The 19,770-nt window shown below is 35.4% G+C and overlaps 1 protein-coding gene and 1 long non-coding RNA gene across 8 annotated transcripts; one reads left to right on the forward strand and one right to left on the reverse strand.

The window, feature by feature from the left end:
• Positions 1-983: 983 nt before the first annotated feature.
• LOC105178503 (Zinc finger C-x8-C-x5-C-x3-H type family protein) lies at positions 984-13,638 on the forward strand. Of its 6 annotated transcripts, none has more exons than XM_011101993.3 (12): positions 988-1,270; positions 2,760-3,368; positions 3,477-3,590; positions 3,680-3,716; positions 5,116-5,251; positions 5,346-5,402; positions 7,445-7,542; positions 7,951-8,022; positions 8,129-8,337; positions 9,293-9,495; positions 12,819-13,031; positions 13,329-13,638. In XM_011101993.3, the coding sequence occupies exons 3-12, from the start codon at positions 3,527-3,529 to the stop codon at positions 13,398-13,400; spliced, it is 1,161 nt and encodes a 386-aa protein (XP_011100295.1). In that variant the 5' UTR covers positions 988-1,270; positions 2,760-3,368; positions 3,477-3,526; the 3' UTR covers positions 13,401-13,638. The 6 variants fall into 6 exon arrangements, with proteins under 6 accessions (XP_011100294.1, XP_011100292.1, XP_011100293.1 ...); XM_020699387.2 differs by having other exon boundaries at positions 2,847-3,368; XM_020699388.2 differs by having other exon boundaries at positions 989-1,270; positions 3,686-3,716.
• On the reverse strand, positions 10,559-19,158 carry LOC105178504 (uncharacterized). 2 transcript variants are annotated; one of them, XR_849144.3, is made up of 4 exons: positions 18,327-19,158; positions 17,651-17,732; positions 17,402-17,469; positions 10,559-10,923 (listed from the first exon to the last, which is right to left on the reverse strand). It is a non-coding gene; the product is annotated as an uncharacterized LOC105178504 (long non-coding RNA). The 2 variants fall into 2 exon arrangements; XR_849143.3 differs by having other exon boundaries at positions 17,646-17,732.
• Between the last annotated feature and the right edge of the window lie 612 nt (positions 19,159-19,770).

The raw sequence follows: 19,770 nt of genomic DNA on the forward strand, positions 1-19,770 counted from the left end.
ATATTTTTATAAATTATATTATTAATTTTTGTGGAGTAACAAAGTACCAAAACATATATATTAAGATAATAGATTAATATAAGTATTTTGATTTATTGACAAACAAAGATAATAAATAATACTGAATAAACAAAAAAACGAATGAGAAAAAAATACTACCAAAAGGTAGTTTCGGAAAATGATGATAAATGGAGGAGCTAAAAATAATTAATTAATTATTTTTTTTAAAAAAAATTGCATACCAAAATTAAATAAAACACCTAAAACGTGCTCTCACTCAATAATAAGGTATAGATAATTAGCTGTCATGGCATATTGTCACTGTATTTATATAATAAATAATCTTTCACATTGTAAGATATATTATAAATAATAATAAAATTATTTAAAAGCCATGAAAGAAAGAAAAAAAAAATCTAAAATATCATTGACGCAACAAAATAATTAGTGCTGTAGTGTTAAAATGGCGTGAAGTCACTTTTATAAAAAAAAGGATAATTACAATTAGTTTTTAAAATTTTCTAATTAGAGGTATAATTATTATACCTAAAAATTGGTGTGGCGTGTGAGTGTTTATGTTTTTTTTTTTTTTTTTTTTTTTTTTTATATTAGCTGTTGTGGCACGTTGTTTTTATGTGCATATAATGAATATTTTTTTTTATATTTTAAAGTATATTTAAATAAAAATAATATATAAAAATCAATACATTATATTAAAAAAAAACCTCAAAATTTGCAAAGGAAAATATATAAACCAATTCAATTAATGTAAAATTTTGAAATTAAATAAATATAGTTATCAAAATTAAACTAAAAAAACATAAATTAATTATTTTATTAATTGAAAAATATTTTTGATTATACAAAAAATTGGTACCACCATACTATTAATCATTGATGGTAGAAGATTTTTTTTTTTATATTGGTATAAATATATTAGTGTAGATAATGTATAAATATATATACATATATATTATACTTGAGAAAGAATTGTTTTCTTCACTGTCTTGTCATTTGCGCATCTCAACCTTGGTGTGCATTCACTACCGTTCTCTCTTTCCGTCCTCAATCACCAAATTAGGGTTTGTGCGGTTGGACAGCAATTAAATTGGAGTTTCAGCTATTTTCAGTTTCCGGGAAAAGCAGAAGAAGATGGTAGAGAAGAAACTTTACAAGACAAAGCTATGTATGTTATATCAAAGAGGCCGTTGCTCTCGCCAGTACTGTAACTTTGCCCATGGCGAGGCCGAGCTCCGACGCTCCTTTAATGGTATTTTCGTTTCCCCCCTTTCTTGGAATTAAACTCAAGTTTCATCGTTGGATAATACTGCAGCTTTTTTGGTATCATGTAAACAAAGCCGTAGAATCAGAATTCGAAGTGCTTCTGTTTGAATCTTGAATAATTATTTCGTCAATTTTAAACTCCATAACCGCAATTTATGGTGTTTCTTATTCCGTTAGTAGATACTGGAAGGCTGATATGAACTCCTTTGTCTCTTCCCCCTCTAGAACGATAGTTCTTTCGATTATTACCATATATAAGTGACCAAGAAACTTGGAAGCTAGGATCGGATAGAGTTATTTTCCTTTTCTTCGCGTGGAAGTATGTATAAGTAGTTTATTTGTGATTCTCTCTTCCAAGCTATGTTTGGTGGCCCTGGAACAGCTGAGAAATATTGGTAATATTGTCATTTAGTGTTGAATTTGCTACGTGTTTGATAACTTTCTAGTTATTCATTTGTTAGGTTCACCACTGATATTTTCCGAGCTAGTGATGGAACAATACCATTACTGTGATATTTTATATCTTTTTTATTGGGAGTTTTTGTGGTTCAGCCTATGGCCTCTCTCTCTTAATATTTTCAAAAAATAAAAATAAAAAATTAAAAAAATTGATGACGTGATCTTCAATCATTGGTTCATTTTCCTTTGTCGGCATCTTATTACGTGTCACTCTAGTGGCATTCTTTGCTTGAAATATAGATTCTTGATGTACTGCGAGTGGAAATAAATCTTTGAAATAAAGAAACTTCAGCATCTGATTTATGGACTTTCTTGTTAAATCTTCATCGGGGTATGAGCATTTATGCTCTATGGATCTGGGCTTCTATTCATGGAACCTTGAGCCAGAGAATGGAAAAGGGAATTAGTTAGTTGGATGAATCCTATGATATATTCATTTGCTGTAGTCTTCTTTCAATAATGTTCTGCCATCCCAACTTGGAACTAGCTCACGTAAGCATATTTTTATTTAGAGGTCAAAACTTACACTGGCAGCATGTCTGTGCCACTTGATACCCTTAAAGGAATACCTGGAGATGGATAAGATTTCAGAGTATTACATGAACAAATTGAGTTCGGAAAAGTCTTGTTTTACATTGGCTGAGTACAGTTATTTGATAAGTGAACATGTCCTAGTATCATTTGTCTCTGTATACTTGAATCAGAGCATGCGTGCCATATCCTTATTCTGAGTGTTGACTGTGAACTTTAGTGCTTGACCCTAATTGACAAGTAAAACGTTCATGAATATGGGTAAGGCTTGGAACTCTATCCTAAGTTTGGATCTGCTGAGGATGTGAAAAATTATTTTCTATTTTAGTCCCTGGAGGATCAAAAAGTATCATGAACATGCTTATGTGTGACCTTCTTTGGATATTCTTGCATCTCAGTAAAAATTAAGAAACATCAAGTGAGCTACTGTTTGTTTGGGTTTCTATGAATTGTCACCAGTGTACTGACTTAATATCTCTTATCAGAATGGATTATGCTGCTTGCTTTATCTTTGTGCACCTTTGGTGTTGTTTTCTCGGCCTCTTGGTTTATCCTAATCCTTGTTGAAACAGCTGTATGGTTAGAGGGAGCAGAAATAGGTTTCCATGGTTTTTCTGCAGTTTGTAGAGAACGTGGTATTTTCTTCATCTGATTTCTCTATGAGTGACACTGCTAAGGGCCATCCAAATGCATTATTCCACTTTATTCTGCAGTGTGTATATTCTTCAAGAATGTGGTATTTTCTTCGTGTTATTCCTTCATGAAAGATACCGGGAATGGATCTCTTGGCTTTCTTGGCTGGGAACTATAGACCAATGATGGCTATATATTGCGGAAGATATAGTTATTAAATTCATACAGACACGGGAAGAAATCTGCACCGTTGCTTTATATTCTTATCACACAAGGCTGAGGATGTCTATCTTTTGAGTTGATTCCATGATTCTTCGAGGGATTTTCTGTCTAAAAAAGCTCATGGTATATCTTTATCTATCTTTATACGAAGAGCCAATAATTCTATGGCTCATATGGAATCTGCACGATGGCACACTAAAACTGTTCATAATTATGTTACTCATTTGTTCCCTTGAATGGTAAGCTCTGTTCCATATTATTGGTTTATGGGCTCTCTGTATGTGTCCTTTTCGAGAATGTGAATTTGTACATCTATACTGTTGTGTTAATTCTTGTCCAAATTGCAGGAAGGCAGGAGTATCGGGGTGGTAGAGACTTGAGAGAAAGGCTTGATAGAATGCGTTCTCCCTTGCACAACTCACCAGGAAGAGGAGATACCAAAGCAAGATATTCTTCTCACGGTAAGATTCATAAATCTTACCTTCAGATCCTGTTTTTTGTTGCCTTCTTGGATTGTCGTCTGGTTTGTTTGACTTTGTTCTACTATAAGTTGCAGGAGATAGTCCTCGCTCTCCTGGGAAAAGGATGTAAGTTCATTTCATGAACTTTTGCTTTTATAACTATCTTGGTTTTTGATGATATATCTTGCTACATTTAGTGGAAAACACTTCCTTCTGTGCTGATGGCAGCTATCTTGTTTTTCTTCCCCTTTTCCTCTCTTAATGCTCATCTGTGAATTTCCCATTTTCTTCTTCAGTTATATTATGAGAAAATAAGTTGCCTTGGTAGTTGGTACTTGTGGGGCAATATCGGTAGTTAACTTAACTTGATAATCAATATTTCTGGGGTTTTAGCTTTATATAGTAACAATTCTAATAGAGAATGCTCCAATTGGACCACACACTTGTGTGTATATACATGCATGCATGTATAGGATTATAATTTTCACATCCTTTGCTCTTCATTGGACTTCTTCTTTATCAACTTTTTGAGTCAATTATTTCTATCTTCCTTCTAAAAAGGCTAGAAATCTATTCGTTCACTTCATATGCATCTAGGTATTAGAAATTGAATAACTGAAAGTTGAATTAGGTAATTCAAGATGTTTGTCAGATTTTATTATAGGATTCGTATTTCTCTTCAAGTGGGAAGTCACTTGAGAACCCCTAACTTTTATACCTCACTAAAATCGCACAAGTGTAAAGACATTATCAGAGGCACAAAGTAAATTCTGATAAAACTTTGTCTGGCAATGAATTGCATGGTCCAAAAGATGTGGTCGGCGAAGGTGTTGAAATGATGATCTTGTTCAATTCCGATTATACATGTTACTTTATAAGAAATTGATGTAAATGCCTGGTCAAAGTGTTAGAAGTTCATAAATGCGGATTATGCTCGATTTTGTTTATTATTGATGATGAGAAGGTTGACCTTTTGAATTCCTTTAAGCTCCAATCAAGTGGAGTAGTTCTCCAAGTGATTGAGTTTTTCAGCGGTGCTGTGAGGAGGTTTCTGGTCTGGAATGTAGTACTATTGACTTGGATGGCCATAATGTGACAATCTTTGACGACTTGGCTAATGAAAATGAAAAGATTAACCGGCTCTCAAAGCTATGTGTGGTGTGTGTGCGCACTGGCATGGAGAGCACTTTTCTCCTCCAGTGTCTTTATTTAATTGTAATGCTTTTTAAGTTTTGGAATCTTTTCTCTAGTAAGCGTAAGCATTTCACCTTATCTACACATGCCCTGTTTGCTGATATGGTATTTCTCAATTTGGCATCATAGCTTATGGCATATCTCTTGGCCCGTTTGAATTATAATACATGACTAAATTTCTATTCGTGGAGCTGCATGTTTTCTGGTTATTTAGTTCTATCAAAATCTAGCGTGTTAACATGCAAACTTGCTCTATTTTGAATGTGTCAGATTAAATAAACTTGCCTTATCTTGTTTTTCTTCTACATCGCGAGTCCATTTCATTTTGCAGTGACAGAAATAACAGGAAGAGAAAGCAGTTGGATGGCCATAGTGATTATTCTGGCAGAATGTCAGATGGGACTGAAGACCAAATAAGAGATAGAAGACAGACATCCTCTGATACCAAAATGCGTATTGATGAGCAGGTTTGATGGAGAATGGCTTTTCAATTTTGCCGAAGTAGCTGAGAAATTTTGGCTGTCAAAATTGCTCATACTTCGTTTGTTGCATTATATGCAGCTGAGAGAATTGCACTCTGAAATTAAGATGCTGGAGAGTGACAAGCGGCAGCTGGAGGTTAGTTTTTTTTGTTTGTGTCTTTTGTAGCTGGAGATTATTTCTCCTCCTCTTAAGCGTGGCAAATGAAGTGCTACAGTGTCAATTTTCTTTGGTTAAGTCCATATGGAGAACATTTGAGTAGTGTTCCTTCAATTTTTCCTCCTTTTTTTGTTCTAATGGAGGGTGAAAAACGAAAATAGATAACTTCCTGCTTTCTTAAAAAAATTACTTGATTCTGTCTGCAACTTCATTAATACATTACTACTGTATATACTAGTATCCCTTACAAACTGAGGCTTATGGAAGTAACAAAAACAGTGAAGAAACGAGGTTCCTTTCTCTGCATGAGGGTCTTGCTGGTTTGGGTTCAGTATTCCTGAGTCTATTCTAATACTATTATGCATAATCCAAATGGATGGCTAGGCTTCTGTTTGGAATATGAACAGGTTTACTCAAGATGTTGAGTGTTAATGGAGCTGGAAATTTACCAAATTATTGTGTCATTAATTTGCTGTGCAACTCACTTACAACTGGGCCCTGTAGTCATTTCTCATGTTTCACTCTTCTTATGCCACCATCTCCAATACCTCACTTTTCCACTAAGGCCATCCCAGTTTCTGCCCCAGCCTCTACCCACTGCTCCCAACTGCTATCCACTGGTTTATAGTTGTTAAAGGTGCATGGCACATCATGGCGTAAAGGACCCCTGGAGGCCATGGCATGCACGGCGAATAATGTAGTCATATATAGAAATCTTTTAACATCAGTAATGCATAAACAATTAATATATACACCAGAAATTATTTTAACCATTATACCCTAAAAGAAATATGTAAAAAATTGGTTTTACGGAAAAGGAGAGTTCCAAAATACAAGACCATTAAAAAAATCCTACTATAATCATTATAAAAATGAATAAAGAAATAGAATATCTATCACTGTGATTCCATTTCTTCCCCATCACTAGTTTCTTTTTGGTTTCTTTTCTATTTTTATGATTTTCTTTTTTTTTTTTTAAAATTAAGTTAAAAAAGCCAACCTTTATTTGGACTGCGCGAAGAGTCTTTGAAAAAATTTGTGCTTCACGCAGTTCTTCTTTCAGCCCAAAAAGGGCTCGGCTTGCAGAAGCTTAGCACGCCTTTTGCAAGCCTAACACCATTTTCTGAAGATGGCACTGGGCTTGCGCCTTGTTGGACCATTAATAACCATGCACTGGTTGAGGAATCCATCATCACCAACAAAAAAATCAATCCTTCTGTCATCAAATCATTGCCTTCCAGTCCTAACTGGGGCTATTCATGCCTGTGCTGCCTCCTCCAAACCTGCAAACTACTTTGTCGCCTCCTGGAATCAGTATTTGCCCCCTCAATGTGGAGGTCACCTCTCTAGAAAGATGGGCTGTTGAGCTTGTGGGGCCAGCAAGGCTAATTAGTCCTTTCTTTGTTATAATTTACCTTTTCTATATTCTACATCAAAATGTATAGGAGTTAAGACTTGCTTCTGTTGATAAATAAGTCCATCTGCCTTCGCTCTTTGCAAAAGTAAGGCTACGTTTCTTCCCAGTTCTTTTCCTTCTAATATTCCTCCTTCTCTGTCAATCCAATCACTTTACTTGAACCGCATTAGATATTTCTACAGACCTACTCTACAGTCCTACATGTTTTACCATGTCGATGCACGGATATTTTAGCAAATCTGTGTTCAGTTGGAACAGATCGTAGCTTAGAGGGAGGAGCTACCTGATGCTATTTTCGCTTGGTTGTGATCTTGTGTATTCTTTGTATCATATTGTTCATTAGGTGAAATTGGATTTTACCTAAATAGGATGTACTTCTGTTTCCAGCTTCATCTGATATGTTTGTTTACAGAATTGTTGTGTGGAAGCTGGGTTTTCAACTCTTGTTGATTTTAGTCTGGGAATTTTCTTTTTGTTTGTGATCTGTTGAATCCCTCCCCTCATTATTATCAAGAAGGATTTGTCTTGTCTAAGATGTGTATCACAAATTTAAGATGAACTATTGCTTAAGTCTTAAACTGTAATCTTCATGCTTGCTGAATAGGTCTACCTGGAGGATAAGGTTAAGGAAGCAGATGCTTTAACTTTGAAAATTCATGAGCTTGAGATGCAAGTTTCTAAAGAGAAAGAGGAGGGCAAGAGGTACTACTATTTACTGGTTTCTTGTTCTGATGAATATCTGTCAAACAAATTTTGGCAGTGTTTGTGTTTACTAAATCAAAACCCCACACGTCGAAATGATATTCAAAAGGTGTTTGGCAGTGCTAGTCACGCATGTCTTTGTGGATGTTTGATTGCAAAATGATAGCATTTTGCTGGGATCAGCGGCTGGTTCAGCCTAGACTATTTATTTTTCTAAGCATGATCTTTATTTCCAAATGCAAAGTTAATTCACCGACATCAACTCACACAAAATCAATTTTCATAGAATCTTTTGCTATGGCATCTGAGTTTGATGGTGATGTATATCCACTTAGCTGGTTAGGAGCATATCTCTTTTTGTTTTTCAGCCTTTGTTTCGATTCGTTATCTATCTTGTCTATTTTTCAGGTTTACTACAAAAATTAAGAAGTTTATAAAAGCACATAATCGTCACTTGCGGTTACAGGATGATCTGAAGAGGTATATTTTGGTTTGGTATAGTTCTCCTGGTCCTTCTTGCCTTAGTTTTCTGGTTTATGAATTAAGGTCTAGCAAGTTCACATGTATTAGGCCTTCTTTTCTGTAGATCACATGCTCAGCTTCTGAAGTTGGGTGAACAGCTGGATTTAGATGCTGCTGGACCAGGAAATGCAGATGATCTGAAAATCAACAACACAAGTGATGATATAGTTGGTGGTTATGCACTAAGCCCATTGAATGAGGATCATATGAATTCTTCTCCACACAGGAAAAGATCACGAGTTACTTTAGAAGCTCGTGATATATCAAATAGAGGTAGTATAGAAGTATAAGTTACATACAAGTCTTTCAATATTCATCTTTCAAAGGTTTCGGGAAGTTCATGCAAATTTTTTACTTAAGTAGCATTCTTAACATCTCTGGATCTTAACTTTTCCAAATCTATATTCTGTGACAGTTTCTTTCTTTTATTTGTTAGTTTCAATTACATGCTTCTTATTCTTCCTTGAAAATCAGGGATTTCAGAAACATTGCATACTGAATATAGCCAAGCACAAGACTTAGCAGGAGATCCTTGCTGCTCCAGCTTGATTGTTTCAGTTCATCTGAAAAATTAAGTTAGTTTTGGTATATATATCCAGTCTAATATTCAGTTTGAGGGCCATTCGAGGGACCAGCTTTGTTCTTTCATATATTGTACCATGTGCATTCCTTATAGGGTTTCCATGTCTTTTCTTGACTGTGCCTTACACTTTTCTATAAGTGAAGTAGTTGACTTAGTTTTTTCAGATTTTGTGATATCATGATGTCTATGGACGCTAACTGAGAAGAACACCTTTTAGTTGTTGAGAGTTTGAGTTGCTACATACTTTTATCATTGTTTCGGCAGCGGTTGCAGAGATCTCAGAAGTGATTGAAAAATTATTAGATAAAAACTTGGGATTTTTTCCTCTAACCACCATGCATATTAACTTGTTTGATAATTTGGTGGGAAGTTCTGGGTTGGATGCCTACCTCAGCCATTTTACCTCTACAGATTTCTTTCTTTATCGCTGGCCTTCTTAGTTTCACATGTTGAATTGTTGGCTACCCTTGAGAAGTCTAGTCATCTATCAAACTTAATTTCTTTTCAACATAATAATATGTTTGTTCGTGGCGATGGTTAATGTAGGTTCTTCCTGAAACAAGAGTTTCTAACTGCTGCTAATTATTTGTTGTAGTACAGATACCCTGGTATCTTTTCTTAGCTGACAATTTTTCCTTTCTTCAGTTAATCCAGCTGGGGAAAGGGCTGAGATTGGGAAAATGAGAGTGGAAAAGCTTTCTCGACGATCTGAAAATCGTGATCAAGTGAGCAATAGCAGGAAACCTGAGGCAGATCGTGATGCATATAACGGGCGTGGTCCCTTGGCATATGAAGACAAGTCCAGGAGAGGAACAAACCTGCCTGCTGATATAGCGTCTGCTGACAAGGTGCCTCTTTTTGTCTCTAATAAGAAATTACGATTATCTGTTTCAGTAAGCATTTGTTGCAATATTTCTTTCTTTTTCTGGATAAAGAGTGCGTTGAATGTATTCAAGCAGTTTTGTCATTCTAAATCTTTAAATTTGTTTCCATGGATCTCCGTAAGCATTTACAACTTCAGTGTACAACTGTACATTTTTTTTACACTCACGCATTCAACACACACGCCCACACTCAAAGTTCGAAAACCAGACGCCCCTAGGGACAAGTTGAGTGTACATTTTGATTTCCAAAATGGCAGAGAAAATGAAATAGCTACAATTTGCTGCTCTGTGGTGCTAGGAAAGTCTTGTGCCTGAACCATTAGGTTGTGCCCCTAGGGACAAGTTGAATGTAAAATCTGATTCCAAAATGGCAGAGCAAATGATATGGCAACAATTTGCTGCTCTGTGGTTTTAGAACATGCATAAGGAAGCACAAAGCTAACAAGTATCATATAAGGTAATGGGTGATGGTTTGAACAAGGACATCAATAAACTATTGGCATATTTTTGGACGCATGAAACATATGGCTGACTAAGAATTCTTGAGTGCATTCTTAGTAAATTGGATGGAAGCTTACTTTTATTTGGGACTTTGGGTTTTGCATTGCTGCATAAAATTGAATCATACAGAAATGGGCCAAGATTCAAATTAACTTAAATTGATAGGTCACATCAATTCAGTGACAAAATATTTTGGTAATTTTGCACTGGTTTATAGTTGCCCTGAACTCTACATAAAGAATAGTGAAGATAATTAATGAAAATATCTTAGCTATGAGTAGTACCCTCCACAACCATTCCAATCCAGGGATCTTTACCCAGACTTGGGTTGTCCTTCCAAGTGAAGTGGTTGCAATTTAAAAAAGCCCAGCACTGCTAGGCTGGTAGGGAATGGTGAGTGATCCAGGTGCTGGAGTTTCCAGAATGGGTGGGGGAGAAGAACGGAAGATTACAAAGCCAAGCTAGTGATTGGAATGGGAAAAGATTAGTTGAAATGTGAAACTTGAGAAAGAGTAACTTGGGGAAATTTTTAATGAAAACTTCAAGAGAAATACGTGTATATCTTATATATATATATAATTTTATTCCAGTTTAATATATTATAGATTTAATCTATCTCCTGACAAGATTTCTTAGGAAAGAAAAATATGCTTGACCAATAGACTTGAAGGGAGAAGAGAATAATTTCACTAACTGTGCTCTGCCTGTATACGATAAACAAATGCTCGTTCAGGAGTTTACTCTGGATGTAAGCTTATCCACCATGCCTTGCACTCGACCGCTTTGAGCTTAGAGGTAAGGAGAGGACTTCCTGAACATCTTACTACCGGTAACTTACTCCGGTTGAATGTCAACTATAAGAGAAATCAGGTCGCACCTCCACCTTAGTACCTGAAAAGAACACTTCAGAGTTCAGCATTTTTGTCACAGGGCCAGATGAATCAGCAAAACTTTGGAAAAAACTTTAAGGCTGCATAGAAGCATAACAAAGCTGACATATTACATCTCCAATGCAAATCAACCTTGTGCTCTGAAAGACTTTCATGGCACATAGGGTTTCCTTGTGTCAACCCCCTGTTGCTAGTTAAAGATTGCATTAAGCTCCTTATCAATAGAAACAGAAAACTTGTCCATAAAGAAGCAGGCTTTGATAAAAAATACTGAGCTAAACACATGAAGAACACATAAATCAAAGTTTACTTCATGAAAAGAGTGCTAAATCAATATCTTTGCATCCAGCAAGTTCAAAAGTATGTTTCTGCTGGAAGTTTTTTATGCAGTAGTTGTGTTATACTTCTTTTTTCTCAATAAGACAAGAGCTCCTAGGCTCTAAAGCAAATGGTCTTTCAAGGCAATAGCATAATGATCACTTCCGTCTGCAATATAATGCACTAATTATTAGTTGTTATGTGTCTTCTTTAATATCAATCCAGTGTTTTTAAGATATGTGCATTTGTCAAGGCACCCAGAATTTTGATTATAGTGATATCAAGAATCTTACAGAATCTTGTTGTGATACTACAGCCATGTTCGTCCATAAAGTAAATACCAAAAAAATATCACGACTAGAATTTCAATCAAATTGCGGTTGCATTAAATTTTCGGATTTTAACAGATGCAATTTTACTGAGGTGCTAATTCTTGTTCATGTTTCTGGATCGAGAGGCAATATGTTACAAATTCTCAAGAAATATATAAAACCATGCATCTGCACTCATCTTAGATAGATTCTGAAATTCTGATTGGGAAAAAGTTGTGTTTATGGAGTTTCTTAAATTATCTGGTAACAGTATGCACTATTTGAAATCTTGTTTTGATTTATTAGGGAGCAAAACTTTTCATTGTTATGACGGTAAAGCAAGTTTGTGGATAACTAAACAGAATGTATAGAGTATAGGAAATCGTTGAGGGAAATAACTGAACAGAATGCATAGAGTTAGGAAATCATTGAGGGAAATAGCATAAGCAAAGAGAAGATTCATATGAGGAGCAGAAGAGAGAGATGTGGGTATGGATCAAGGCACAAGAATCAAATTGTGTTAACATGAAATTGTGGAATCACAACATCACTTTAAAATGGGAATTCAAGCTGGTCTAAACGTACTTTTCAGACTTCATGTCGATCTTGGTCAGTCACAGGTAATTGAGAATCTAGGTCCTCCAGTAATTGGAGTTTTGAAACATGAAGGTCTATGCTTTATGTATTTGGGGAAAAATATGATAAAAAGTTTACAAATTCTTGTAAATTGATACAGTATATGTATTTCCTGTTTCTTTTGGGACAGAACTCTTTTGCTTATGACGTCCTAATTGTATGAAAAGATAGTTGTGTTAAATAATTCTTATCCTACTCAATTAACTGTAGAAAGTACCTAAGTGGAGATCGTATTTATCAAATTTTATTATTAAGAATTCAGGAAGACCTACAATTCTTAAAGATGAACCTAAGTTTGTGAATATTTGTTACTAGCAGGCTGCTTCGTTCCTGCACGGAAAACCTAAGTTTGTGAATATTTGTAGTTCTCAGAAACTGCTGTTAATGGTAAATCCATGCAGAAGCTAGCATATGAGAAACCCAAGTTGGGGAGGAAAAAGCTTAGAAAGTTTCTTTAGGGTTGTGTGCTACATATAATGAATTCTGCAGTAAATTGGTATAACTATGTGTGCAAACTTGCAACGTGGATTACCTTGGAATTCGTGACATAAGACTTGCAATAACTTTTATGGATAACCTTGGAAATCATGTGCCTTGATATTATTTTGTCTTTCATGGAAAACTTTCGCAGTACAAGGTATCTGAGACAGGCCTACTGCTGCCATCAACTGGTATAGCTGCTCATGCAATGGATGAAGATGTTGAAGTTGTGGAAACAGAAGATAAGCTTCCAGCGGGTGTAGCTGCTTCTACTGGAGATGAGACAGAAGTTACATTGAAAGGCTCACGCTTACCGTTTCTGCCACCCCCACCCCCTCCTATTCCCCAGGATGTCTATTTACAGGTTTGCCAATTCAGGTTCTTTCCCACTTTTTAGAAAACAAAAATGTCATTACAAGCTTGCATGTTATCTTATGCTCACATCTTTTCCAGGTGCGAGTTTTCAATTTTTCTGATTCGTATGGTGTTCTTTATTACTAAAGTCATAGTAAAACATGTGTTCGATCCATTGAAAAATCATGCATAAAGATGTTTCTTAGATACATGTCATCCACCTGAACTGGGATACCTCGTTTTCATTTTCATGTACCTCAGCTACTGTAACATGTAACCTGAGATGAGCAACTTGACTTGCTTGCAGTACAAAGGCGATGACGAGAATGTGGACGTTGATGGAGTTGATGAGGAGACAGTGGAAGTGGATATTGTTTGATATTAATATTTATTTGGCAATATGCGGTATGCAGAGCGAGTTTTGTAAGATCTAGGGCTGCAGATTTCCAAAGTGATGTATGCAATTTATAAGGGTTCTATTCATGATCGTAAACTTATAGGGATTTTGTGCATATGTTTTCAGCGAGTGAGTTTTGTAAGATCTAGGGCTGCAGATTTCCAAATTGATGTATGCAATTTATGTTCATGATCGTTATACTTAACAGGGATTTTGTGCATATGTTTTCTCAGCGTATCGTATTTTTCTTCATTTTCCGTGTCTTTGATTTGGCATAAATGCTCAATTGATTTTATGTAATAGGGAAGGAAAATTAAGTCGCGTATATTAAATGTCAGCTGCATTTACGTGAAAATCTTACTGGTTCTTCTCATGCATTATTTTGATGGCTCTTTAACACATTTCCTATTAAGAAAAAGAAAAGAAGGGAAGAACCTGTGGTGTGTGCGAAGCTCAAATAATTTTATTACGCAAAAGGATATGCATTTGGAAACAGACTTTTGTTTGCATGTTTTCTCGGTGTATTCTTTTTTTCTTTTTGTTTTTAAATGGAGAAAATATTGAAAATAATTGGATATGTTGGGAGATGAAACTATGCGTCCTGGGAGAAGTAAAGATAGATGAAGGTAATGAATATGTATGAAAGTAGACGGCTCTTCTAAAAGAAAACAAACGAGTAGTCTATGTTGTATATGGTTCAAGATGCACATTGGGTTGAGTCAGCCCCTGTACAGACTACGGTTGCCATAGCCCAACTTAAGATTGGCTCACTATTGATCATAGCTGGTCTTGGGCTTTTAAATAGAATTTGATTGGATTCAATTTTAAATTTAGGTTAGATTCGTGGATTAGGTCGAGACTTGGATCAGATCTACTTGTCCTTGTTTTATGTTTTTCCGAGGGCAAGATAACAACAGGTTTCTTTGAGATTTAATATAATTATTACTGTTTTTTTATTATTTGAAAATTTTTAATATTTGGTCAAATTATATAATTAGTGGATGAATGTCTAATCAATTAGCAATTTTGCCTTGTATTTTTTGATTCAACTCATGGCACGGTTATTGGGTTCTAGTCATCCAAGGGGGTCCGTTGACTAAAATGAGCAACCGTAGGGCACTGCGGCTTGTTAAGCTACGCTGAAAGGCAAAAAGGCATGTTGGGTATGCCGTGCGGGATCAATGTAAGATATCGGCATATCGAATGGGCCTCGAACTTATGATGTGGTCCTACTAGGATGAGGCATAGAAGGTAGCCACGACGAGGCGTGCACCAAGGATGCACCGAGCGAGCATGGGGCATGAGACGACCGTTGCGGGCGCATGCGGAGTGCCGTAATGCCGAGACGGAGCGAAGATGCTCCTTGCCATCTAGGGATGCATCGGCAGGTTCCGAGATTGTGGATGAGACGCATGGCGGCAAACTAGCTAGTTGGAGCTGACCGCAAAGAGACGCAAAGGCGTGCGTGCCGAGAGCCTCGGTGAACATGGGCATTTTGGATAAGTGAGTGCAAATGTCGTACTAGCGAGCTTCAATATGGAAGAAACGCAACCAACAATCGGCAAACTCTGAGAAGCTTGAAGGCTGGTCGAAGGATGGGTGTAACCTAAAAGGCCGGACGGATGAAAAATCCATTCCGCTGTGAGCAAAAGAATCCGCCCGTGACACATCGGTTGGTTGCAAAGACCATTACCTAATGGGATGAATCATAAGTTGGTTTAGTATACATGTATAAAACAAAAACAGGGTGATATTTATTCCCAAGTATGCATTAGGTTGATATGCATTATATCTTAAGTGCTACAAATGGTGACCAGAAAGCCAATTGGATTGGTGGTTTTGGAAATCAAGCAATCTTTATGAATGTGATATTATCTTGATGAATGTAGTAAGCATTCATCTTTGACACCGTGTGTTTGTTGTCCTTACTATTTACGTTAAACGGTGTTTTAACATCACAATAAATGCCCACACATTAATTGAATAACCCATGTAGTTGGATTGCGCATTCAATGAGAGCTATGAAACCAACTTTTGAGGGTTGGTCTGAAATGTTCAAAGTCGAGGACCTCGAGACTGGGCATCGAGAGTCCTATATAGGCTTGCACTAATTATTACATTCATTGGATGAGTGTCGTGTTTTATCGACGACAAATAAGGGATGTCTATCCAATTTTAGTGAATTAGTTGACAAGGTTGTTACGTGATTCAACTGACTCGCCTTGGAGGCTTGGTCGGTATGACTTGAATTCCCAGCTCCGTTAGTACAGTATTAGTTCTTGGACTTGAGGAATAATGACAGTCGCATGCATATGATGACTATATCTTGGATCTAGCGAAAGATGACTCTTTCTTCAATGTGGTCATTATAAGTCTTTTCTAGTGTAGTCGGATTATGTATTGAGGACGGTGGATTTCAAGATAGAATCCGTCCCCTATCAGTATATGATGGATACATCATATATGCGCTTTGAGATGGTTTAGATTCTCTAAGTCTATGGCCATAGCGATTGGTCGAATAGGAAATGGTTTCCTTTGTCGATTAATAGAGTAAACCCATCTCAAGTATTTAGCGTAGTTGCCTAGACCAAGATGGGAACCGACGCTTAATTCCATGCCCTAAACTATGACTGGGAGATGGTCAATGTAAGGACCGTACCTGTATGGAACTCGAAATCCTAAATGTTCACTCCAACATTCACCTAGTCTCTAGTGCCATGGACCATAGCTAGACGGTCACCGATGGTGACGGGCGTTTTCGATTAATGATTAATTGAAAATAATTATTTAAATTTAATTAATTATTTGCATTGTATATAATGCGTCTAGCTGAGGGTGAACCTAAAGGAGTCACACACAAATCACTATGGAATTGGTGGAATTAATTCGAGAAAAAATGAATTAATTTAATTGGATTAAATAGATTCAAGGAGAATATATATATAAATGATTGAATCATTTATTCAATAATCCATTTGATGGATGGCTCAAGAATTAATTAATTCAATTAATTAATTTTGGGCGTACCACCTTTAAATTAATTGGATTAATTTAACTTGTTTGGTTAATTAATTGATTGGATCAATTAATTAGAGTTGGGCTTAGATTTATTTAATTGGATTAAATAAATCTTTGGACTTAAGTTGGGCTAAAACTAATTTAATTAATTATTGTCTAATAAATTTTGATTGGCTCGATTTAATTTGATTCAATCGAGCCCGGTGCATATTTGAAGTCCAAGCCCATTTGAACGTGGTTGGAGCAAGTTCAGGAGTTGAAACTCCTCACCATGATGAAGATAATGGAGTGGTTATTTTCATCATGGTTGAAGATTATGTGCATGTGTGTGTACAGATTGTCTTGGAGGCAAACTTGATGGTTATTGAATTTTGAATTCAATTGTATGTAATATACAAAATACACACATATTACATAATTAAAGCCACGAAATGTTGCTCCCTTTTTCTCTCCAAAAATGTTCTTCTTTTGTTCTATATTGAATTGGATTCAATTTAGAACATAAAACATTCCAAAAGCACTAATCAATAGTGTTTGTTTGGAGTTGTTTTTTCTTCTAGTTCTTTGTTCTATCGCTAAGTTCTATCTACCAATAGAACAAGAATTATATCTCTTCCTTAGTGTGGTGTGGACGAATTAGAGGGGCTCTAATTTGGATTCTAAAATAAACGGGAGAACGTAAAGGGAACAAAATGCATGCTGCTGCTCAACTACAGAAACAAAATGTAAGGTTTCAATTTTGTTTCTATGTTTTTGTTTCATCCTCTAGCCACTTATCTAGCATTGTTATTTGTTTATTATTATGATTTTGACAAACACCCAATGCCCGGTAAATTTAAAGGGAACACCCTTTTGAACCGTTTAATATGTCATTCCCATATGAAGTTGGCAGTTTTCTATCTTGGGTCAAGATGCAGAATGTCAGGGAGTAGGAAAACTAGTAAACCAACATACAAGCAACTTACCCCCATTTGACCTTGCTTTTGACTACTTGACAATCCAATTGCACGATCACATATGGATCACTAGTTACCTGAAAATCAGACAATGACAATCAATCATCACATAAAATCAATTAAACTCAATGATGGATTTAACCATAGTATCATTTCATACTCAAGTAAAGATAATCTAAGCTCACTGCAGAAATGGCAAAAGGTAATCTGGTTGATCTAGTTTCTGATGGGGGAAAGAATTAGAGAACATTACCCTACCCATGGATCCATTGCAGGAAAGTTGAAACCTTTCTTTAGCTTCACAAATAATTGGCCATCATAAATTTCTCATACAAATGACCTGAAATTTTCAGTAAGATAAGGAAAGCATTAAAGCATCTGAAGGGCAGAAGATTATGCCTATTAAAACCTGGAAATCATCTCCTTATAAAATGAACATGAATCTATATGCTAAGTAACTTATGTTCAATGCAATTAAGATATTAGCAAGGTTTATAGGAAATGAGTAGACCCAAAGAGCATTTTAGCATTATTAAGTCTTAAATTCAGTACTAAATGCAAATATATATGGAATTTATGTCTTTCTGATATGGTATTTTTCATGGAATATTTTGTATGCCAAAAGCAATTTGTTTATCCAACGAGAGAAGGAATTTCTGAAGGACAAAATAGCTAGTGAAGCTCCCAAATTCACAGTCCAGAGAAAGAAAATATATATATATATATATATGTACTGAAAATGCCAAGATTTATCTCAAAAGAATCTCAAATTGCCAAGAAGATATGGACAGTTGATCTTCACAAACATCTGCGACACAAAGTTTTGAATAAAATGCTGCATATCTGATTGAATTCACATCGCAAACCTTATGCTATGTTGGACTTTCACTTTTATGAGGAAAAATGGAAGTATCAGAAAGTAAATACAACGTACCACCACTTGAAATGTGAACTGTTTTCCTCACTACCGATCCCATGGCCAAACATAGCCCACATAAACAGCCGACTTTCTCTCGGTGAAAAATGTACAAGATAAGGAGCAAATTTAGAAAAAACTATGAATTACCAAGAACAGAAAAATAAAATTGTAAGATGGAAGAAATATTAACATATCACAACCAGAGGAAAGACGAAAATAGTAGAAATCTTTCACCAAATATTTTCCCATCAGCAGTTAACTAAAAATCATTTCAAGAGAGGCTGGTGCACAATTCTTTCAGTTCTACAATACTGAAATTCCATCATACTCCAAATAAAAAACAACCCATTAACCAAGAAACATGAATTTCCCAATTTCTCGTCACGTTCCACAAAACAAGAAACCCCACCCAAATAAGAAAAAAATATGTACATATAGAAAAGAAATGATGAAATTAGAACAAGGAAAAATTACAGGCGGAGTGGTGTAAACCAGCAAGAATAACAGCCAAGTTAATATCAAACGGAGGCCTCTCATTTCCACTCTCCGTCGAAACAGACTTCTCAATCTCGCGCTGCGCACTTGCTTTCCAATAACTAGTGAACCTTGGACGCAAAACGCCATGAAATTTCTTGGCCGGAAAACAGATTCTTTGAGAGCACAAGTTTCTTGGAGAATGAACAAGAATGAGGGTTCTTAAAGTGAATGAGTTTTGGGGTGTTCAAGGGCAAGAAATGGAGGTGGGATTGGAGAGTGGCCATGGATGAAGATGAACTTGTGTGAAATATTGCTGCAAAATGAAGAAAAGATGAAAGCTTTATTGGTGATTTGAGTTCTTGGAGTAGTGCCGTTTAGTTTTAAAGCACTTGAAACGAAAAGCGGTTGAGGAGCCTCTATGGCAACGGTCATATTTTTCAATTTTTTATTTTTGATTTTTTATATTTTTATTTATTTAAAAAAACATGAGAAGATTACATTGTGATTAGTTTTGTTTTTGAATTATTTTGGAACGTTTTTTGTGAATACAAAATGAGAAAAATTAAAATAAATAATTATATTATTTATCAATAAATCTAGGACATGTAAATAATTATTTTTAAATGAAAATGTAAAGTTAATTTTTTCTTTTATCTTTTCTTCTCTCCTCTCACTTTTCTCCTTTTTAAGTTAATATTTATCTCTATTTAATTAATTTAATTTTAGCATAACCTTTTTTTTTTATTTTTCATAAAACTTAATAGATTAAAAAAAAGTTCATTTTATAATTAAAAAAATTAATTAAGGAGATATTGTATTTTATCATTCAACCATGCCAATTTCTACACTTTATCATATAAATTTTTTTTTTAATATCAACTTATTATCTTAACTTCATAATGACCATTTTTCTGGTGATTTTTCTGCTACAAAACTTTCATATTGTGATATTTAAGGACAATATTTGCGCAAAATATCACAT

This window comes from Sesamum indicum, linkage group LG12, assembly GCF_026168435.1.
Source record: "Sesamum indicum cultivar Baizhima isolate 11 linkage group LG12, ASM2616843v1, whole genome shotgun sequence".
Taxonomy (NCBI): Eukaryota; Viridiplantae; Streptophyta; class Magnoliopsida; order Lamiales; family Pedaliaceae; genus Sesamum; species Sesamum indicum.